General features: G+C 45.4%; 2 protein-coding genes across 2 annotated transcripts in view; one reads left to right on the top strand and one right to left on the bottom strand.

Annotated features, from left to right (window-relative positions):
- Positions 1-24,065, top strand: part of LOC132865856 (zinc finger protein 850-like) — a 1,522,149-nt gene that overhangs the window by 6,530 nt on the left and 1,491,554 nt on the right. Inside the window, exons 2-3 of the mRNA XM_060898348.1 lie at positions 1,961-2,132; positions 14,404-14,675. Coding sequence (XP_060754331.1) covers positions 1,961-2,132; positions 14,404-14,675 — 444 coding nt within the window. The remainder of the gene's footprint in view (positions 1-1,960; positions 2,133-14,403; positions 14,676-24,065) is intronic.
- Positions 20,147-22,756, bottom strand: LOC132866545 (zinc finger protein 501-like). The gene is made up of 2 exons (XM_060899375.1): positions 22,735-22,756; positions 20,147-21,986 (listed from the first exon to the last, which is right to left on the bottom strand). Exons 1-2 carry the CDS (start codon positions 22,754-22,756, stop codon positions 20,746-20,748), a joined length of 1,263 nt encoding a protein of 420 aa, XP_060755358.1. The 3' UTR covers positions 20,147-20,745.

Genomic DNA, 24,065 nt, shown 5'->3' with positions numbered 1-24,065 from the left:
AAAATGATAGGTTTTTCAACTATTATCAACTCAACCCGTGCATGTAACTATAGCCGGTCCAGCAGGTGCGGTCGCATTGGGGCCCGTGACCTTCAACCAAGCATTCCTTCCTCCCTCACTTTTACAAAAGCCAGCCGCTACTGATATATATATATATATATATATATATATATATATATATATAGAGAGAGAGAGAGAGAGAGAGAGCGAGAGATATGCAAGTACGAATTTTTCATGGGGCGGGATGGTTTGGAACAGGCCATCTAAAATTGGGATAACATTTACCCGGGATGGGTATTTGAGGCGGGTCGTCTAGCTTAAGCTTGATTAGCGTTGTTACGCACGCCAGTGTTTCCCACAGAAATTTTGGAGACTATGGGGGCAAGCCATGGGGGAGGCGTGGGGGTTGTTTAAAATTGAGTGATATGTTAAATGTTAAGTTATTACTGAAAAACTATTGATTAAAAAAACAGACACTGAGAAATGGTCCTATAAACAACTTTACCAATATAAAAGATTACCAGGACTACAAAAATGCAGAAAAATAGGCTTTACTTCTCCAAATGCACCTGTTGGTTCAAAAGTTAAAGTGCATAGAACCTCACAGCACAACATGAAGTTACCTTAAAATATAATATAAATGCATCAGCTTTCATGTAAGAAAAAAATCTATTAATACTAGTGCTGTGTGCAGGCAGTCTCTCCTGAAGACTAAATTAAACAATAATTATAAACTAATAAAATAAATGGCTCAGGCTTCATAGAAGAAAAAAACAATTTGAACAGAATCTCACAGTATGATGCTGAAGCTGCCTAAACAATGGAAAATAAAATACCATTTTGGCAAAAACGTTGGCATCCATTAATTTCTTGTATTAAGTAAAAAAATATGTTGCCAGATACTGCTGACGTTTTACAGCCCAAAATATGTTCAAAACCCGCCAAAATGCACTTAAAACCGCCCAAATTGGGCGGGAAAACACGCAATCTGGCAACACAGGCGGCAGTAATGGCTGCACTCGTATCGAGGATGTAAACACAATCTGGCAACACAGGCGGCAGTAATGGCTGCACTCATGTCGAGGATGTAAACACAATCTGGCAACACAGGCGGCAGTAATGGCTGCACTTGTGTCGAGGATGTAAACACAGTTGACGCGGCAACGGACATACATGACATAGTGGATGTAATTTACGTTCACAACTTTTTTTGCTGTCAGAAATATTTAATATTAAATTTTGTGACTCGACTGACAATAGCCGGCGGCATAACAAGCCATAGCCAGCGATTTGCCGCCGGTGACCAGCTACTTTTGAGACCGCTGCACTAAGCCACGCCCCCACTGCCACAAATGCGTTTGAAGTTCTTCATACTAACTGTCCAGGTTTTTGTGTCCTGCTGAGATAATCATTATAAAGAATCGCGATGCCTCCTCTGCCAGTTAGACGAGGCTGGTGTATATAACTGCAGCCAGGAGGACTAGTTTCATTTAATGCTACAGACTCCTTTGGTTTAATCCATGCTTCTGTTTAAACACAGTACATTAAACTGCTGATCAGTAAGAAGTTCATTAACAGTTCATGCTTCAGACATAAGAGAGAAAATATTTAAAAGTCTTACCTTTTACAGTAGGTCAAAGGTGCTGGCAGCGGCTGTACAGTCAGTATGATCTAATTTTATATTAATTAGATTATTAGAACAAACTCTGAGTATTTCTACTTTTTTGTATAGCTCGGGGAACAGGCACAGTCTCAATGTAATGAAACCTGTGTGATGACTCTGTGCAGGTAGCAGACAGACAGTTTAGCCTGTCCGTTTGCTCCCTGGCCTTGGCTCTGGATTGTCGTGGATTAACTAGGCCTGTTCTGAGACTATGAGCTATGCTGCGAGAAATGAGAGCAGCATCTTCCCGAGTGGGATGGATACCGTCCCGCCCTAACAGATTTGTTTGATCTTTAGCTGTGTGAGGACATGAAAGCAGAGACATCCATGGATGGAGAGACCTCAGAAGCCTGTGTGAAGAAAGAGGAGACGCTGGAGCTGAATATCTACAGCTATGGAGACTATCTCGACAACCCACCTGAAGGTCTCTCTGTTAAAGTGGAAGATCCTGACGATAAAGACCATCTCTGTAAGACATTAGGCCACTCTGGTGCTCAGTAACACTCACTGTTTATTCTACCCTGCACACTATCTGGTGCACTAAAAGTGCAATACAGTACATTTGGCATGTAGCCTCAGTCTTTCTTATAATTTTAATCAACAAATTGACATTGAAATTTAGATTTTTTATTGATTAAAGTATGAACTTTGTTTATAGAGCGTGTAACATTGTAGTGAGGAGTGAGAGAAACTTTATTTGTTTTGTTTGTTTATTTATTTATTTAAAATACTTTAGTCGTTATAAACCGAGGATGTTAACCTGAACAAAAAAGCAAGGAATATCACACGATGGATGTGTATTAAAAAAATCTATGCTGCGTGGTTTTATTTTCATATTACAGCATGGCCCAATATGTATGATTCCCCTCAAACCATAGTGATTTGCTTGTTATTGCAATTTTGAATTTATTAATGAATGACACATTCAATGTTTAATTTGTTTCTGTTTACATTTAATGTTGCAGAATGTCTGTCATTCTCTCCAGCCATTCCTGTTTTATTCTGAGACGAAAAAAAAAAATGTGAGCTGTCGTGTGACTGAGAAACCAGAAAGCACAAAGTCCTCTGTCCTGAAGACTCTTCCATCTTGGGAAACTTACTGACTGATACCTGGGTCTCCTTCCATAAATGTTAAATAAATGTGTCGTAACGTCTTCGCCACATTAGAAGATTATAGGTTTTTTTCCACCCATTTGTCGTCCAGTGTGGCCACCTGCTAGTATCCACCCAGTAGCCAGGTCTCTCTAACCATATGAGTGAAGGCTAACACGTACTTCCTCCAAGACATGTAAAGCCATCAAACTCCTCTTTTTCAATTGCAGCTCATGTTGTGTCACATGATAGCAAAACACACCTGGAGGACAGTGCTATGTGCTCTGTTCCCCACATGCATAAGCTCGCAGAAGATCCCAACCAGCTGTGATTTAATAGGGGACAGAGAGTATGCCCCTCATTATGCCTCTGGAATGGAATGTTCAATAAGAGACAGTGGGTATGAGAGACAGGAGTCCAAATATACGGATTTCGGGGCATCACAGTGGCGCAGCTCTGGGGTCCTGGATTCGATTTTAAGCTCGGGTTGCTGTCTGTGTGAAGTTTTGCAATTTCTCCTCCCCATTGGACTTTTTATTTATTTACTTACTTTCTGTGTGGACAGAAGAAGAAGAAACTTTTTGTCACATGCACACTTCAAGCACAGTGAAATTCATCCTCTGCATTTAACCCATCTGAAGCAGTGAACACACGTGCGCGCACACCCAGAGCAGTCGGCAGCCACACCAGAGCGCCCGGGGAGCAGTCGGGTCAGGTACCATGCTCAAGGGCACCTCAGCCCAAGGCTGCTCCACGTTAACCTAACTGCATGTCTTTGGATTGCGGGGGAAACCAGAGCACCCGGAGGAAACCCACGCAGACATGGGGAGAACATGCAAGCTCCACACAGAAAGGCCCTCGCCGGCTGCTGGGTTCGAACCCAGAACCTCCTTGCTGTGAGGCAACCGTGCTAACCACTACACCACCGTGCCACAGTTAATTTTGTTTGTACCTGCATGTAATTTTCATAACAAATTTGGGAAATTCTGTTCCCCAGAAGATAAGCAAACAAGCAGCTGAATTTAAAACAACCCTGACCAGGCAAGTCCTAAGAGAATACTGTAAATACATCATGCAGTGCCACAGTCATGTTAATGAACATTCGTTTTATTTTGCCCTGCAAGCTTCATATCTGACCATTTGTTTACTCCCACAAGGAAGTAAAAAAAACCTCATACTCGTATCCAGTACTGGCACAAAATATGGAAATGCCTAGGAAAAGATTGATTTTGCATACTTAATCCGTGCAAATGACATCAGAATCTGCACGGAAGGCAACTGAAATACATTATGAAGATACAGAGGCACCTTTTAACCACACTTTTTTTTACTTTACCCATGAAAATACTAGCAGTTTTGGCCATCGTTGTGTGATAAACATCATTAAAATATTGGAAATAGTGTCTCTTTAGTTTAGCCCCAAAAACCACCTTAATCACTCCTTGTTGGGCAATCCTACCATGATATGCTAATTATTCCACAGGTGAAAACCATTAACTAAATCATGTGGTCTCTACAAATAATTCATTAGAAAAAGTATTTATCCTCTGACTACAGCCAGGCAACAGGCAGAAATGGCATCAAAGAGAGAAACTACAGAAGAGCAGTGTATTAGGATGAAAGTTTTGCAGGAGGAGGGCCATTCATAATGAGCCATAGCAAAGAAACTGCATGTGACCCACAATGGTGTCTGGAAATGCCTCAAGCATCACCAGAAGACTGGGAACTTCAAGAACATTTCAGGCAGAGGAAGGAAGAAAAAGTTGACTAAAGCTGATGTCCAGTACCTCAAGACTACATCCCTACGAGAGAGGAAGAAATCCAGTAAGGAACTGGCACAGGACCTCCAAGATGCTACAGGCAAGGATGCCTCCCCACACCTGGTTAGGAAGACACTCTCAGCAGAAGGCCTCAAAGGTCGTCAGTGCACAAAACTTTTGTTGAGAGGTGGAAATAAGCAGAAGAGACTTACAGTTGTGCTCATAAGTTTACATACCCGGGCAGAATTTTTGCTTTCTTGGCCTTTTTTCAGAGAATATGAATAATACAAAAGCTTTTTTCCCCACTCATGGTTAGTGGTTGGGTGAAGCCATTTATTGATAAACAACTGTGTTTTCTATTTTTAAATCATAATGACAACAAAAAACATCCAAATGACCCTGATCAAAAGTTTACATACCCCAGTTCTTAATACCGTGTATTGCCCCCCTAACATCAATGACAGCCTGAGGTCTTTTGTGGTAGTTGTGGATGAGGCTCTTTATTTTCTCAGATGGTAAAGCTGCCCATTCTTCTTGGCAAAAAGCCTCCAGTTCCTGTAAATTCCTGGGCTGTCTTGCATGAACTGTGCGCTTGAGATCTCCCTAGAGTGGCTCAATGATATTGAGGTCAGGAGACTGAGATGGCCACTCCAGAACCTTCACTTTGTTCTGTTGTAGCCAATGACAGGTCGACCTGGCCTTGTGTTTTGGATCGTTGTCATGTTGGAATGTCCAAGTACGTCCCATGCTCAGCTTCCGGGCTGATGAGTGCAAATTTGCCTCCAGTATTTGCTGATAACGTGCTGTATTCATCTTTCCTTCAACTTTGACCAAGTTTCCTGTGCCTTTGTAGCTCACACATCTCCAAAACATCAGCGATCCACCTCCGTGCTTTACAGTAGGAATGGTGTTCCTTTCATCATAGGCCTTGTTGACACCTCTCCAAATGTAAACATTTATGGTTGTGGCCAAAAAGTTCAATTTTGGTCTCATCACTCCAAATTACCTTGTTCCAGAAGTTTTGAGGCTTGTCTCTGTGCTGTTTGGCGTATTGTAGGCGAGATACTTTGTGGCATTCACTTGGTTTTAACAGAGCCCCTGATTTTCCATTTGTTAATCACAGTTTGAACACTGCTGACTGGCATTATCAATTCCTTGGATATCTTTTTGTATCCCTTTCCTGTTTTATACAGTTCAACTACCTTTTCCCGTAGATCCGTTGACAATTCTTTTGCTTTCCCCATGACTCAGAATCCAGAAACGTCAATGGCTAAGATGCAAGAGTCTGTCTGGATCCCAGAAACTCACTCAGCTTTTATGCACACACACTGATTACAAGCAAACAGATCACAGGTGAGGATGTTACCTTTAGTAGCCATTCAAACCCATTTGTGTCAACTTCTGTGCATGTTATCAGGCCAAAATCACCAGGGTATGTGAACTTTTGATCAGGGTCATTTGGGTAGTTTCTGTTGTCATTATGATTTAAAAAGAGAAAACAGTCGTTTGACAATAAATGGTTTCACCCAACCACTAAGCATGAGTGGAAAAGATGCTTTTGTGTTATCATTCATATTCTCTGAAAAATGGTCAAAGAATCATAGATTCTGCCAGGGTATGTAAACTTATGAGCACAACTGTAACTGGGCAAAAATTCACAGGAGTTGGACTTCTGAGCAGTGGAAAAGGGTCATGTTCTCAGATGAGAAGAAATTTTGAATTATTTGGCAACGCTATGCAACAATAAGTCAGGTGCAGAAAGGGAGAAAGATACAAGGCAAACTGTATTTCTCCCACAGTAGAACATGGCGGAGGGGTTCTGCAAGTATGGGGAGCCATCACCTACAATGGAGTTGGTCATCTCTACAAAATAGATGGGACCCTCACTGCTGACAAGTACAGACGAGCAATTCCAGCATTATGGACGTGACACTTGAACTCAAAATGGCAACAAATGACCCAGTGCATGTTTTATTGTCTCCCAGTATTTAAACAGGTGTTGCATATTTTAAGGCTGTACCATACTGGAGAAGTGATAGAACAAGAACAATTCCCATAGTACAGGGGTGGCCAACCAGTTGGAGACCAAGAGCCACATTTTTTACTGTATTACCGCAAAGAGCCACATCATACACATGGGCACACGAACATCACCCATCCCTTCCTCTCTCTCTCTCTCTCTCTCTCTCTCTCACACACACACACACACACACACACACACACACACACACACACACACACCTCTGCTCAGCCAGATTAATAGTAAATGTCACACACCAACATATTTACTCCTACAGTACTAAGACCACAGGCTGAGGCCAGTCATTTTTAACAATGAACATTGTGTGCACTTACTATGCATGCTGCTTAGTGGGACTCATGGCATTACCAAAAAACAGCCACACCATACACATGACCGCACATGAACATCGCCGCCCCCCCCCCCACAGACGCACACGCTCACGCACCTCTGCTCAGCCAGATTAATAGTAAATGTCACACGCCAACATGAGAGAAATTTACTCCTTCAGTCAGTACTAATACCACAGGCCAGTCATTTACAGCAATCAATATTGTGTGCACTTACTATGCATGTTGCTTAGTGGGACTTCTGACATTCCTTGCCTTGAACAATCCTCTTCAAATCTGGCTTGTATTCCGTCGTTGCCACTCAAAGCAGTTCTTTCACATGGGTTTCAGTCAGAACAGAACGATGCTTTGACTTCACATGTTTCATGGTAGAGAACACAGACTCGCAGACGTATGTTGACCCAAACATTGACAGTATCTTAAGCGCAGCCCGTTTCACATTCGGGTATTTTTCCAATGGCACACTTTTCCAAAACTCAATGGTGCCTTCCCTCAAAACAGGTTTCAGTTGGTCTTCCTCACGAAGATCGATCATCTCCAACTCAGCTGCAGCCTCATCTGTGACAAGCGGGGCTTTCAAACAGTCCATCTCCGCATTGAATGGGTCGACGAGGAACGTAACCTGTGGCCTTTTCAGTTGTATATCACGGAACCGGGTTACAAAGCTTTCGTGCAGGTTTTCAATTAGTGTTGCATATCTGGCTCCTTGCTTATTCAGGGAGGCGGGAAGCTTTGAAATGAGCTAATGACAACTGACATATAAGGCAGAATGGCTTGCCATTATGTTCAACAAAAAAGTATAAACTCTCCCACTCTGTTAAAAATGTCCTATGTTCGTCTTCTTATTTTCATTTTGCTGTGCATTTTTTCATTGCCATTTTGAGAGGCTACTTGACACAAGATACACCTTGCCCAAAAACTTAGCGATTATCTCACGCACATGCGCATTTGACATGACCTGAAAATACCGTAATATACCCAAGCAAAGCGAAGATGCATTTGACGAAAATACCATACTGAACTCGAGCAAAGCGCACACGCACATAAAAAAAAAAACGCAAACACAAACTTTGATATAAACGTAAGAGCCGCATGACACCGGGCAAAGAGCCGCATGTGGCTCGCGAGCCGCGGGTTGGCCACCCAAGCCATAGTACATCTAGGGCATGCCAGAAAATGCCAATAAAAGATGCGTTATGGATGTGACAGAAAAAGTATCACTTTTCTTGGGTGACTGTACATTTTTATCAAACTCTGTGAAATTGTAAACCTAATGTCGAAATGGAGAGATCCATTTGATAGAGGGGTCCAAGGTGAATATTAAAAAATCTTTGTTTAAAATATTTTATATTTCATGCAGAGTTTCGGAAGGAAAAGTCAGCGTTATGGATGTGACGCGTCTGAAATAGACATGGCATATGTTTAGAAAATCAGCAATTTAACCACCACAACCCTTTGAAAAACTCTCTAAATATCAGCTAAAACTATCAAAGTTCTTAAATAATATTTAGGATGGCTATTGTTTTGCTGTTTTGTGGATTTTAGCATACATTTCTGTGGCTTGTGGCAATAATATAGAATTGTACATGATCAAAGTTGATTTTAGCTTGGGTTTTACATTATAAGAAAGAAAGACTGACAGTGACATATTAGGTTGGTTACAAATTGGTTCAGCTTATTCACATCTGTAAAATACAGGCCTAGGTGGTATCTCTGGGAGTGGTTTTGATGTATTACATGTTGCTTTATTTTTGCATGGTGAGGTTGACATTTACATGGAATTGCCCACAAATCCTTATCCATCATGCTGTGCCTTCTGGAAGAGCTCTCATTGGCAACAACTTTATCTTCCAGCAAGATAATGACCCAAAACACAGCTGGGATAGGTAAACAGTATTTACAAAACAAAGAACAAGATGGCAGCTTGGCAATTCTTGATTGGCCAGCCCAAAGTCCTGACATGAATATAATTGAGCAAGTCTGGAACTACATGGAGCGAGAGAAGGTGAAAAGGGCTCCTTCAAACCTGCTACAGCTCTGGGAAGTGTTGCAGGACATATGGAGATCAATTCCACTTGATTTTATTCATAAACTTTATGATAGCATGCCTGATCGTGTCAGTGCACTTCAGTGTCAAGGGGTTCCATACCAAATATTGATAATATTTTAGAATGATTTACTCTGTGTAGAGCTCTCTTAGGTGTGGGTGGAGCACAGAGGACGGCAGGGCAAAGCTTCAGGTAATAACAGGCTTTATTACCAGACTTTTCAGTATAACAATAGTTCTATTGGGTAAATACACACACACACACACACACACACACACATACACACTGTGTTCTCGTCCCGGGAAGAGCCCTCCTCTGCTCTCCCTCTGCCTCCTTAAATAGGGCGCGGTTACTGGGAAGACACACAAACACAGGTTAATTACCGTCAGGTGGAGTGATTCTGCCACTCACCTTCCCTGGCTCCGCCCTCCCGTCACAGACCGGCGCTTGACCACGCCCCCGCTGCCACATACCCCCACCGCCCGACTCAGGCCGGGCGGCCGTCCGGCCCGCAGCCGACTCCCCCCCCCCCCTTGACGGGAGAGGAAGTCCGCCACGACCATCTGCGCCCCCGGCCTGTGGACCACCTTGAAATTGAAGGGTTGAAGTGCCAGATACCAACGGGTGATCCGCGCGTTGGCATCTTTCATGCGGTGGAGCCACTGGAGGGGCGCGTGGTCCGAACAGAGGGTGAAAGGGCGCCCCAGCAGGTAGTAACGGAGGGCAAGGACCGCCCACTTGATCGCCAGGCATTCTTTCTCAATAGTGCTGTAGCGCCCCTCACGCACCGACAGCTTCCCGCTAATGTACAGGATGGGGCGGTCCTCCACCTCCTGGGACAACACCGCCCCCAGCCCTCTGTCCGATGCGTCGGTCTGCAACACAAAAGGGAGAGAAAAGTCAGGGGAGTGTAATAGTGGCCCCCCACACAGTGCAGCCTTTACCTCAGAGAAAGCCCGCTGGCACTGCTCCATCCACTGGACCGGATCTGGCGCCCCCTTTTTAGTGAGGTCAGTCAGCGGGCTGGTGACATCCGAATAATTAGGTATAAACCTACGATAGTAGCCAGCCAGCCCCAGGAACTGTCTCACCCCCTTTTTGGTCTTGGGCCTCGGGCAGGCCGCAATCGCTGCCGTCTTATTAATTTGGGGACGCACCTGCCCGTTGCCCAAGTGGAAGCCCAGATACCGTACTTCCACCCGCCCAATCGCACACTTCTTCGGGTTGGCAGTGAGACCCGCCCGCCTTAGCGACCTAAGGACGGCCCTCAGGTGTTGCAAGTGCCGCTGCCAGTCGTTACTATAAATGATTATATCATCAAGATATGCAGCCGCATAGGTGGCGTGGGGCGGAGGACCCTGTCCATCAGCCGCTGAAACGTAGCGGGCGCCCCAAACAGCCCAAAAGGAAGTGTGACAAATTGGTGTAAGCCGAACGGTGTGGAAAAGGCCATTTTCTCGCGGGATAATGGAGTCAAGGGGATCTGCCAATATCCCTTCGTCAAATCCAGTGTCGAGTAAAAGCGAGCCGTGCCTAGTCGTTCGAGCAGCTCGTCAATACGAGGCATTGGGTACGCGTCGAATTTAGACACCGCATTGACTTTTCTATAGTCCACACAGAACCGGACCGACCCGTCGGCCTTGGGTACCAAGACCACTGGGCTGCTCCAGTCATTGTGGGACTCCTCGACGATGCCCATTTCGAGCATGGTCTGAAGTTCTTCCCGAACCACCTTTTTTTTGTGTTCGGGTAGCCTGTAAGGGCGGCTACGCACTACCACCCCCGGGGGCATCTCTATGTGGTGTTCTATGAGGTTAGGGCGACCGGGCAGGGGCGAGAACACATCCGAAAACTCGGCCTGCAACTGGGCGACCTCCGTGAGTTGGGTCGGGGAGAGGTGGTCTCCACAGGGGACCGGAGAGGTACGTGATGCCAATGTCCCTTTTTGAACCTCCGGCCCCAGCTCCGCCTTCTCTGGAACTACCGACACCAACGCCACGGGGACCTCCTCATTCCAGAGTTTAAGCAGATTGAGGTGGTAGATCTGTAGCGCCCCCCCCCCCCCCCCCGTCCGTTCGCCTCACCTCACCTCATAGTCGACGTCCCCGACTCGCCGTGTGACCGCAAAGGGTCCTTGCCACTTGGCGATTAATTTGGAGCTCGACGTGGGCAACAGTACGAGTACCTTATCTCCCGGAGTGAAAACTCTAAGGCGCGTGCCCTTGTTGTACAGGTGGGCTTGCCGTTCCTGGGCCTGCCGCAAATTCTCCTGAGTTAGGTGGGTGAGCGTGTGGAGTTTTGTGCGCAGGTCCATAACGTACTGAATTTCGTTCTTACTTTGTGAAGGTCCCTCCTCCCAATTTTCTCGCAGCACATCTAAAATGCCGCGCGGCTTACGCCCGTATAACAATTAAAATGGGGAGAACCCCGTGGAGGCTTGGGGGACCTCTTGCACTGCAAATAACAAGGGTTCAAGCGATTTATCCCAGTTATGTGCGTCCTCACTTACGAATTTTTTAATTATATTCTTGAGGGTGCGATTGAACCGTTCAACTAAACCGTCCGTTTGTGGGTGATAAACGCTGGTGCGGATCGGCTTAATACCTAATAGCCCATACAGTTCGCTCAGTGTTCGTGACATAAACGAGGTGCCTTGGTCAGTCAGAATCTCTTTCGGGATTCCAACTCAGGAGATGACGCAGAAGAGGGCCTCCGCAATACTGCGTGCTGAGATATTGCGAAGAGGCACCGCTTCCGGGTATCGCGTTGCATAGTCCACCAGAACTAATATAAAGCGGTACCCTCGTGTTGACCGATCTAATGGCCCGACAAGATCCATCCCAATTCTTTCGAACGGGGTCTCGATTAATGGTAGGGGGCACAAAGGCGCTTTTGGAATGGCCGCTGGATTTACTAACTGGCATTCGCGGCATGCCGTACACCACCTACGGACATCGCCGCGAATCCCTGGCCAATAGAATCGGGCCATTATTCAGGCTAGTGTCTTATCCTGCCCTAGGTGTCCAGCCATGGGATTAAAGTGAGCCGCCTGAAATACCAATTCCCGGCGGCTCTTTGGAATTAACAGCTGTGTGACTCGCTCTTTCGTCTGAGTGTCCTGCATCACTCGGTATAATCTATCCTTCATAATAGAAAAATAGGGGAAGGACGGGGTGGCGTTCGACTGGAGCGTTTGACCATCGATTACTCTCACTTGGTCAAACGCATGTCGCAGAGTCTCGTCTCGCGATTGTTCTAATGGGAAATCCGCGAGGGATTCCCCAACAGAAAGAGGAGGAGCCGGTGGCTCCTCACTCTGTCGCGGAGATGACGTAGACGGCTCTGCAACAGCAGCTCCAGCCAAAGCGACACCGGGACCTCCCCCTGTCAAATGGCAGGACCCACTCTTTACTAGGCGCGTCATTAAACCCCGAAATCCCGGCCAATCTGTCCCCAAAATTAAAGAGTGGGTAAGGCGAGGATTAACCGCCGCCTTCACTCTAGATTTTTCCCCTCTGAAAAATATGTGGACCGACACCAAAGGTTAGCTGTGAACATCCCCGTGCACACACAACACCTTCACCCCCTGTGATCCCCCCCAATGCCTCGTCTTGCACCAGGCTTTGGCGGATCGAGGTCTGATTGCAACCAGAATCCACCAACGCCTGATATGTAGCCCCTTGGACACTCACAGGTATGCGATACGCTCCGGACTGAGCGGGGGCGGCCTCTGGCGCGTCGGGGATCCGTACCACCGCGCCCACCTCCATTGCTGCGCACTGTTGTTGCAGGTGGCCCGGCTCCCCGCAGCGCCAGCAAACCGGCCCGGGCTTTCCCTCTGCACCGGTGCTCTGGGGCTCACTCACCTGGGGGGGGGGGGAGAGACAGACACAGAAGGGAGAAACGGGAGGGCACCACGGGTGCGGCGGGCCGGCCGGGGTGGAGGGAATCATCGATCAGGTGGTGCTGGAGCAGTTCATCGCCCGCTTACTAGCCGGCCCCCATCTCCGTGGTGGGGGAATGGGGCGAGGACGGGACACAGAAGGGAGGGGAGAAAGAGAGAGAGAAGAGGAGAGAAGAGAAGACATCGTCGGCTGTCCTGCCACCGGAACAGCCGGCAAATGATCCTCCACCAGTCCTACTGCCTGATCCAGCGACGCTGGGCGGTGGCACTGGACCCACTCTGCGGTTCCGGCTGGTAAGCGGGCGATGAACTGCTCCAGCACCACCTGATCGATGATTCCCTCAGCGTCGCGATCGTCGGCCCTCAGCCACCGCCAGCAGGCGTCCTGGAGCTGCTGGCCGAATGCGAACAGCCGGCCGACTTCCTCCAACCGCAGTGCGCAGAAGCGCTGGCGCTGCTGTTCTGGTGTGCGCCCCACGCGCTGGAGGACAGCCCGGCGAAGGTCCGCATAGGCCAGTCGGCGGGGAGCTGTAGCGCGGCCAGCTGCACCTCTCCCGTCAGGAGGGGGAGGAGGCGCGCCACGCGCTGCTCCATCGGCCACCCCGAGGCTTCGGCAACCTGTTCGAACAATGCGAGGAACGCCTCGGGTCGTCCTGCGGGCCCATCTTGGTCACGGTGAGGGGAGACGGGCCCGCGGCTGGGGCATTGGTGGACCCCGCCGACGCGAGGAGATGCCGGAACACCTCGCGATCTTCCTGCTGGGCCAGCACCAGGGCTTCGAAGCGCCGCTCTTGTTCTTTTCGGAGCGTGACGAGCGCCTGGTGCTGGCTTTGCTGAGCCGTGGCGAGGGCGTGGACCAGGTCCGCGAATGGGGAGGATTCCATGGGGCTGCTGGGTTGGTGCTCCACCTTTTCCGGGTTTCAGCACCACTGTTGAGCTCTCTTAGGTGTGGGTGGAGCACAGAGGACGGCAGGACAAAGCTTCAGGTAACAACAGGCTTTATTGCCAGACTTTTCAGTATAACAATAGTTCTATTGGGTAAATACACACACGCTGTGTTCTCGTCCCGGGAAGAGCTCTCCTCTGCCCTCCCTCTGCCTCCTTAAATAGGGCGCGGTTACTGGGAAGACACAAACACAGGTTAATTACCGTCAGGTGTAGTGATTCTGCCACTCACCTTCCCTGGCTCCTCCCTCCCGTCACAGACCGGCGCTTGACCACGCCCCCGCTGCCACACTCTGGTTACTTGTAACGTTTGTTTGTCATGATGAAAATGTTTAGTTTATTAAGAGAACTTGAGAAAAAAAGGTCAAATTGTGGCATTTTGTTATTTTGGTAGGTGTTTCCATATTTTTTGCCAATACTTGTACTTTGTTGTGTCCTGTTTGATCCCAGTCCTGATGGACACCTAGTCTCAACCAGATGCTCAGTGAACCTTACTGGCAAGCTTTCTTAGGATAATCTTTATGCAGTACTAATGTACCGTATATGGTCTTGGATAGACACACACAGATTGCACACACATTTGGGCCTCATTTCTTCCTGTTGTGTTTTCTCTACTCCTAGACTGTGAAGTTTGCAAATCTTTCTTCCTCAACAAATGCGAGGTTCATGGACCACCCCTCTTCATCCCTGATACTCCTGTTCCCATGGGAGTCCCTGACCGAGCCAGACAAACACTTCCTCCTGGGCTAGAAATCCAGAAGTCCAGTATTCCTGATGCAGGCCTTGGAGTGTTTAATAAGGGGGAGACTGTTCCAGTAGGTGCACACTTTGGCCCCTGCCAGGGAGAGCTGGTGAACCGAGAGGAAGCCAAGAACAGTGGAGACTCCTCGGTTGTGAGTTTGTAATAAATTTTATTATAAAGATTGTATATTTTTATGCAACAAAATATGATGACTAGATGAAGGTAGCTCCAATTAATATCAGTTTCTTCTTGCAGATGATATGTGGAGTAGTGGTGTAAATCGCAAGTTTGAGCACAATGCGGTCCGACATCGGTTCTTTTAGCCAGTGTGGTGGAACTTGCCTGTTAATAAAAATACTAGTAGCACCTCAGTGCTCAAGTTGTCTGTGTCTATGCGTCAGCCCTGTGATGACCTGGCGACTTGTCCAGGGTGTACCCTGCCTTTTGCCCGTAGTCAGCTGGGATAGGCTCCAGCTTGCCTGTGACCCTGTAGAACAGGATAAAGCGGCTAGAGATAATGAGATGAGAGGCGACAGTATATACCTGGTGTGCTGTGAGACAAAGTGAAGTGTGCTGTGGAATTTTGAGCAACCCCATGCATTTTCATGCAGGCTCATGAAATATTTTTTTTTTAAATACAACAATGACTGTACTTTTTCATTAAAAATGTTTGTAGGTAGTCACTTTTTTATCTAAATGGCCTTTAATCCCATTTTGAAAATAAATTTGGCTCCAGGGAGGAGGATTATTGTAGCGACCAGAAAAAGCAGTCACTTTAGTTGTTGCCAGTTCCACGGAGCCTTGCCAGAGTGCAAAGGCTCATGGGGCTGTTAATGTTAAAGCTTGGAGAACATTAGGGGCTAAATAGCAATGAGCCACCTTGACCAAGACTCCTGCAGTAATTGACCACCTCTGTCCAGTATTTCTGATAGGCATGTATCTTGTAGTAAAATAAAACATCTAGAACCATGTTATGTACAGAGCATAGGATGTCACATAAGTCAATCAGTCCCTATCCCAGTCCACCATCCCACCCTGCTTGAAGTCCTCTACCGTCTTCCATTGCCAAAAAAAGACCATTAGCAGCCTGAATGACCACTGACCAGTGGCACTTACTCCCATCATCATGAAGTGCTTTGAGCAACTGGTTCAGACTTGCATCATCTCAAGTCCCCCACCCATGTTAGACACCAGTATACTTATAGAGCTAATGGGTCTACAGAGGATGCCATAGCAACAACTCTCCACACTGCCCTCACTCACCTTGAGCAGCAGGAGAGCTATGCTAGGCTGTTCTTTGTGGACTTTAGCTCAGCATTCAACACCATTCTCCCTCACAGACTGGTGTCCAACCTGACAGACCTGGAACTGTCTTAATCCATCTGCCTCTGGATAAAGGACTTCCTGTCTGATTGCCTCAGCAATGGCTCCCCACTCTTCACCCTCTAGTCAAGTCAAGTTTATTTGTATAGCACTTTGAACAATAGACATTGTCGCAAAGCAGCTTTACAGAATTTGAACGACTAAACACATGAGCTAATTTTATCCCTAATCTATCCCCAATGAGCAAATCTGTGGCAACGGTGGCAAGGAAAAACTCCCTCAGACAACATGAGAGAGAAACCTTGAGAGGAATCAGACTCAAAAGGGAATCCATCCTCATTTGGGTGATAAGAGACAATGTGATTCTAACATATTTTTAACATGAAATCAGTTTTGTGGATGTTCTGACTCTTCATTGATGGAAACTTGAGTGCAAAACTGTTCATGACAACTGCAGTCCTAAAGTTAGCAAGTCAGCTGTAGTCCTTAGCCATAAAAGCATTACTGTAAGTGTCCAGAGCATCTTCCAAGTGTGACTTTCAACTGTCCATGTGGGGACATCCTCCACAGGAGCAATGTGATGAGACTCCAACCAGATGTAGGGCATCAGAATGGATCAGGCAGGTCTGAGGAGCAGAAGAGGTCAGGATTGCCATGTAACTCAGAGGGACAGATATGGGGAGAGAAAGAGAGAAAACACAGGTTGTTGGGTATGTCTAATGTCACCTGATGAGTAGGAATAGTATACATATTGCACTGAGTACAAGCAGGGACTCCGGCAACTAACTATGACAGCATAACTAAAAGGGGAGAGCAAGAAGGTAGCACAGGCATGAGGGAGCCCCGGGACATAAAGCAGCAGCCACTACACCATCAACAAACTCGAGTGAGCAAGCGAGTGGGGACTGACAGCATCCATACATCCCAGTTTACCAAAACACTCTGTCTGAGGAACCTCCAGATCTACACCTTTACCTCATAAACACTATTAAGAAAAGGCTTGGCTAAACAGATATGTGTTCAGCCTAGACTTAAACACTGAGACTGTTTCTGATTCCCAAACACTACTTGGAAGGCTGTTCCATAACTGTGGGGCTTTGTAAGAAAAGGCTCCGCCCCCTGATGTAGCCTTCACTATACGAGGTACCAGCAGATAGCCTGCACCTTTTGATCTAAGTTGGCGTGGTGGGTCATAGAGGAGCAGAAGTTCACTCAGGTACTGTGGTGCGAGACCATTCAGTGCTTTCAAGGCCAATAGTAGTATTTTACAATCAATGTGAAATTTGATTGGGAGCCAGTGCAGTGTGGATAAGACGGGTGATGGGGTCATATTTTCTAGTTCTAGTAAGGACTCTTGCAGCTGCATTTTGAACTAACTGGAGCTTGTTTATGCACTTATTGGAACATCCAGACAGTAAGGCATTACAGTAATCCAATTTGGGGGTAACAAAAGCATGAACTAATTTTTCTGCGTCGTGTAGTGACATTTCTTCTCTTAGAAATATTTCTGAGATGAAAGAAAGCTAACCGGGTAATGTTATTGATGTGAGTTTCGAATGAAAGTCCAGGGTCAATAATCACCCTGAGGTCTTTTACTGCTGCACGTGAAGAAACAGAAAGGCCATCCAGAGTTACTGTGGAATCAGAAAACTTGCTTCTAGCTGCATGTGGTCCGAGTACAAGTACTTCAGTCTTGTCAGAGTTAAGCAGAAGGAAGTTAATAAGCATCCCATGTCTAATGTCCTTCACACATTCCTCAATTCTATTCAGCTGGTGTCTCTCATCAGGTTTTGTAGAAACATACAACTATCAGCATAACAGTGGAAACTAATATCATGTTTATGAATAATATCACCCAGAGGTTATATATATATCTCAGGGCTTTACATTAATTTTTTTGCTCACCGGCCACTGTGGCTAGTGGTTTTCCTGAGTCACTAGCCATTCAGCCTTTTCACTAGCCACAATTTTGTTGCCAGGAAATCGCAGTTTTTTTTCTTCACCATGATACGTTAAAGTTCGGAAGATCTAGATTTAATCATGAATGGCAGCGTATAATGTATCTCTACAGTAGCACTCAAGTATTCAGTGCGGTTAAGGTAGCTCCCTCTATGAAAACATGGAACCAATTCAGCCAAAAATATAAGCAGAGTATTCTGTTTATTGAACTCAAATTCAAGCCCCTTACAATATGAAATATCGTATATGAAAAATAACATTCAGTACAATTGAACTGATTCTAATATTAAAAGTACAATTCAAAACATTTATCATTGAAAAACATTTGATGTTTTTCAATGCAAGTATTGTGTATTATGAAGTATTATTATGTATATTATGTATTATCTATTAATTGTGTGTGTGAACATGTGTAGAGAGAGACATTAAATGTCCTCATTACATTCATCATCAGATGAGTCTGAATGGTCCATGAAAAATGGTCTTCGTGACCTGAGGCTTCCAGCAGGTCATAAGTTGATAGCTGGGGTGAGATCAACTTCTTTCCAATCGTGTGAACGTTTCTAAACGGCAGCTCCATCCTCTCCAGCTCAGCCGACTTCATGACAGCCAGGGACTGAAAGCAATGCTGTCCTGTAGTGAACCAGCCGTCTTCGCTGGTTTTGATGTTATAGTACCGATGTGTGCATTTGACTTTTCGTGGTCCTTGATAGTTTCGAGTTTAAAATTACTGGTGCCTGTCTTTGCCAGACTTTCTACAGTCTTCCCAGTACATGGTATTTTCGGTTTTGCTATGAACGAGCCAACCTGGGCGGCACGGTGGTGTAGTAGTTAGCGCTGTTGCCTCACAGCAAGAAGGTCCGGGTTCGAGCCCCGTGGCTGGCGAGGGCCTTTCTGTGCGGAGTTTGCATGTTCTCCCCAAACAAAGAGTTGAAAGATGGCAGCCTCCGTGATCGAGCATAAAGATGCACCTGATCATCAGTTTGGGGGGGTTTTTAAAAGTAAATAAACATGGGGAAGAAGAAAAAAACAACCCAGCTCATTTCTTTCCCCATAATAAACCTGCAAGTGGTGATAGTGTCACTGCACGTGCGACAGTTGGGTATGTTTTCGCGGGGTGACGAAGGTTGCCGTGGCAACGGGGCCTTGCTTCATCTGTTGCGTCCTGGATGCGCATGCACACGCTCTGAAAGCTGTGGTGAAAAAGTTAGCATTGGAAGCTAAACCTTCTGAGGAGAAAAGAAGGGGCGGTTTTTATTTCAGTTTGTTTTAGTTACGTCCGAAGAAACAGCAGTTTAAATCACGGCTCTAGTTTACAAATCAAAATGGTTACTCAGTGAAAACAAAACAAAAGCTAGAGAGAGGGGGAGCGGTGGGAGTTTAACTCGGGAAAGTGAGTCTGTGAGGCAGCAGTGATGCTCCCGCCTCCTCTCACTTTACCTCAGAGTCTCTGCCAACTTCATCACAGATTACTTCACCTTTTTCACTCCAAGTTAGTTTTAATTTTCGCTCAAAACGTTTCCCACAGCGTGGATGTAAGGTAATTATACACAATTTTGATTTGTTTATTCAATATTAAAATGTTAGTGCAAATAATACATACTTGCCAACTTTTCAAAATTCTCATGAGGGAGAAAAGTGCATGAAAGACATTTTCAGTTGGCCGAGGGTCTGATTTTTATTCTTGCATATGAAAATCCTCAAGTGAGTGAACACTGTACAGTTCTGTATACGAGTCAATTTCACAGAAAACGTTTTTTTTTTTTTTGTCCGGATGTGTTTTGTTTACATTTTGAGATTTCTAAAACCTTTTTATGGTCTCATATGATTAAAACATTATCAGTTCTACCTTGCATTTCAAAATTTGACTACTTTGGTTCATAATTGTGTATTTTGTAGCAAATTTTAGGGTCGAAAATGAGCAAAAATGGCTGTCCCACTGAAAAGAGACTTTTTTTCAGACATGATTCTTAATGTTAGACAAAGGTGGAATTGAAACTTTTTCATGTTCAGCGACAAGACTGTGGAAACCACAATGGACATATGATGTCACAAATTGAAAATGCCATTAAGAAAAGATATTTTTTCGATGTTTTGTTAATTTTTGTACCTGTCCCAGAGGTTTGTCTCAGTTCTGTTACCGTGATTAACCACATAAAAATAAATGCTCCCAAAAGCTATAAGCCGGTATTGCATCATTCATGACATTAGGTTATTCTTATAAGTCACTGATGATGCATTCATAAGTCAACTGACATCACTCTGCTGAACAAATTGGTCTTATATCAGCTCAAAAAAAAATTCATACAGTGCTATGCACTCGAGATCAAGTCTTTGCTTGACAAGAGATGCTCCATTTTATGAATACAAGAGACAAGCTGCCAATAAATAAATAAAAACCCACTGCTTACACACAGAATAAGGACAAAACCGATTCAGTACTTATACATAATTGTTTTTGCAATTTGGTTCACAATACATTTTATTTATATAAACTTTTTGCTGATTTTCTAGTGTTACATAAAGAGAACAGGTGAAATATCATGTAAACGGACCATAAACACATGAAGAGACCTAGTTTTACAATTTATGTTTAAAACATTATGATCTACACAATGTACATAAGTATAAAATTTAAAATCTTAAATATCTTGGAAGCCATAGCCAATCAGCTGATTAACTGTCACTTCTAATTCAACACACCAAATTTCATAATAGCCAATTTCATCTCTGAAGCAGACAACTTCTGAAAAATTGTTGACCAGTGTATCATGAACAATAAAGTTCAAAGTACAGGTCATTTTCAGTCAAAACTGTAACAACCATATTTAATTTGACAACTTTAAATCATGCAGTGTCTCTGAGTTAGTGCACTTGAAGGTCTTAAATGTAACTAAACAAGCAAACATCTTTCCACACTGTGAGCAGTGATACGGCTTCTATCCTGTGTGAATGCGCTGGTGTCGTCGGAGAGTACTCTGATGAGTAAAACTCTTCCCACACTGTGAGCAGTGAAACGGCTTCTCTCCTGTGTGAATGCGCTGGTGTCGTCGGAGAGTACTCTGATGAGTAAAACTCTTCCCACACTGTGAGCAGTGAAACGGCTTCTCTCCTGTGTGAATGCGCTGGTGTCGTCGGAGAGTACTCTGATGAGTAAAACTCTTCCCACACTGTGAGCAGTGATGCAGCTTCTCTCCTGTCTGAATGCGCTGGTGTCGTCGAAGATGACTCTGCTGAGTCAAACTCTTCCCACACTGTGAGCAGTGAAACGGCTTCTCTCCTGTGTGAATGCGCTGGTGTTGTCGGAGAGCACTCTGATGAGTAAAACTCTTTCCACACTGTGAGCAGTGATGCGGCTTCTCTCCTGTGTGAATGCGCTGGTGTGTTTGGAGATGACTCTGCTGAGTAAAACTCTTCCCACACTGTGAGCAGTGATACGGCTTCTTTCCTGTGTGAATGCGCTGGTGGAGTTGGAGATTACGCTGATGAGCAAAACTCTTCCCACACTGTGAGCAGTGATACGGCTTCTCTCCTGTGTGAATGCGCTGGTGTAGTCGGAGATGACTCTGACTAGCAAAACTCTTCCCACACTGTGAGCAGTGAAACGGCTTCTCTCCTGTGTGAATGCGCTGGTGTCGTCGGAGATGACTCTGCTGAGTAAAACTCTTCCCACACTGTGAGCAGTGATACGGCTTCTCTCCTGTGTGAATGCGCTGGTGTCGTTGGAGATCACTCTGATGAGTAAAACTCTTCCCACACTGTGAGCAGTGATATGGCTTCTCTCCTGTGTGAATGCGCTGGTGTCGTTGGAGATCACTCTGACGAGTAAAACTCTTCCCACATTGTGAGCAGTGATACGGCTTCTCTCCTGTGTGACTGCACTGGTGTGTCTTGAGTGCATTCTGATAACTAAAACTCTTTCTACAATCTGAGCAGTGGTGAATTTCCTTCTGTATATCATTATGGGAAGTATCAGAATGGATAATATCAGTTGATGTTGGTTGACGACTGGAGCATTTGGAGGGGATCTGAAGCTTATATTTAATCTCTCCTGATTCTCGCAGTCTCACGTACTCTTCATCGTGGCATCTCTGGATTTGCTTGTCGAGGTAAATTGGAGATGCATCGGAATGAGGGCATGTGGAGCATGAAATGACTTGCAGCAGAGCGTTCTTTACTTCTGGAGAAATGAAAGGACAAAAGTAACAAATTGAACATGAAATGCAACAAAATTATAAAATATAACACTAATCCAATGTAAGGAGTGCTTTTACTGAAACTTAATCAAGATTCTACATGAATTAAGACTGAGACAAAAACAAAAAGGTTGCAGACTAAGATATAGCAGCCTCTAGCTTGGAATACTGGGAGATTCAATAAGGTCCTGGAAGAGCAGCTATGCACAGCATTGGCCATAGCCCCGTGGGTCTGAGCAACCAAAGGGGAGTTGTTGGTTGCTGTTGGACATCATGTCAAGTCTAGGTAATGGCAAGCCTAGCCTTATTTACATCTCATCCAGGATTGAGAAGGAAACTCAGCTCTCACATTCAAGGTTCTAAAAGATCCAAAAATGGGCCTTATTTATCAAACTGGATATGGATAGATTTATTTGCAAATAGTTTCTAGTAGCATTTACACAAGCAAATATGTATTTTCTATCTGGATTTTTTATATGGATTAAGTTGTCAAGTTTAAAACACTTATTAATTCCAATTACACACTAATTTCATGAAATTAAATTTTGTGGGATTTTGTGAAGCCCAGTTGATTCATATTAATGTAATTGATGAAAGCAAGCCAACATCCATAAATTAAGACACATAACAATAGTCATTTAGTTTAAATGTAGGCGTATTAAAAAAAAAGGGACACACTGCATCGGTTCAGATGGCATTCAAGTAGGTCTGCAGCAGTAGGAATTTCCTTACTGCAGTATTTGAAGAATGCCATGGTGTGATTTGTAGTAATAAAGCAACCAAACCTCCATGTGTTTAATTGTTCGTTAATTCATCAGACACTATTTGTTCCTTAACATGTTGAAGTTCTTCAGCTGCGAGAGTTTAAAGTGCATATCCTGGACCAATTTATTAATTTTTTTTAATATATATGAAAAGTATGTCCCTTTACACACTCATCCAGAAGGGTAATTTTGCCCAAGGCCATCTGTCAACAGCAGAAAAAAATAAAATAAAATGCGTCTGGAAAAATCCCAAGGGAGTCTGGAGCCAGATTCGTGACATCACCTGCGGAAGCATCAGCAGGCTGCGAGAACTTGCACGGTTTCAGTGCACAGCCTGTGTAGACCAAGTGCTCCCATTTCTCTCTCATTGTCCGGTCTTTTGGGAAACGATGAGTACTAATCCCATCATGATTGGTGTTGGTACACCCTCCTACGACACATCTGTTAACCATTTTAATAATTACGTGATAACGTTGAAAAAATGTGCAGAAAACCACCAGGTCGTGAACTATAAGGTGAGACAGCCTGATAAAAGAAAACCTGAACAAATATATCACGTTAACCTCTTGAAAAAATGGCATGCCAGAGAGGCACTGTTCAGTTGTTTGCCCCCGACAGAGTCCAAAGAACCTGCCAGAGAGGAGGTTCAGGTGGGGCCAGGCCTATCCCCACACCAGCAACAGATGACCCTAGAGCTGGTGGACCGCGACCGAGATGTCTTCTCCTCACTCCCCGGGCACACAGAGGTGGTCCAACACGAGATCCGCACCGTCCCGGGCCGAACAGTGACCCAGCGTCCCTATCGTGTGCTGGAGGCTCGCAAGGTGGCTATCCAGGAGGAAGTGAGAAAGATGCTAGAGCTGGGAGTCATCGAGGAGTCCAAAAGTGCCTGGGCAAGCCCCATCGTCTTGGTTCCCAAACCAGACGGGTCGGTGAGCTTTTGCAATGATTATCGCAAATTGAATGAGGTGTCGGAGTTTGATTCATACCCCATGCCCCATGTTGATGACTTAGTAGACTCTTTAGGACACGCCCGGTTCCTCACCACTCTGGACCTTACCAAAGGCTACTGGCAGGTGCCCCTGACACCGGCGTCAAAGGAGAAGACGGCCTTTGCCACACCAGAGGGTCTCTACCAGTACACACAGCTCCCATTTGGTCTGCATGGAGCGCCGGCCACGTTCCAGCGCTTAATGGATCGGGTCCTGGCTCCCCACAAGAGTTATGCAGCGGCATTTTTAGATGATGTGGTCATTCAAAGTCCAGATTGGGACAGTCATTTACCCCGTGTACAAGCTG

The sequence above is a fragment of the Neoarius graeffei genome, chromosome 18 (genome assembly GCF_027579695.1).
Source record: "Neoarius graeffei isolate fNeoGra1 chromosome 18, fNeoGra1.pri, whole genome shotgun sequence".
Classification (NCBI taxonomy): Eukaryota; Metazoa; Chordata; class Actinopteri; order Siluriformes; family Ariidae; genus Neoarius; species Neoarius graeffei.
The sequence above is the reverse complement of the archived record's forward strand: the minus strand, read 5'-3'. Positions and strand labels throughout refer to the sequence as shown.

Excerpts from the sequence above, each read along its gene's own strand:
- LOC132866545 (XM_060899375.1), bottom strand. The coding sequence starts at position 22,756 with ATGGCATTCTTCAAATACTGCA. Across the intron at positions 21,987-22,734 it reads GGCATTCTTCAAATACTGCA|AAGTAAAGAACGCTCTGCTG; the intron begins GTAAGGAAATTC and ends TCATTTCTCCAG.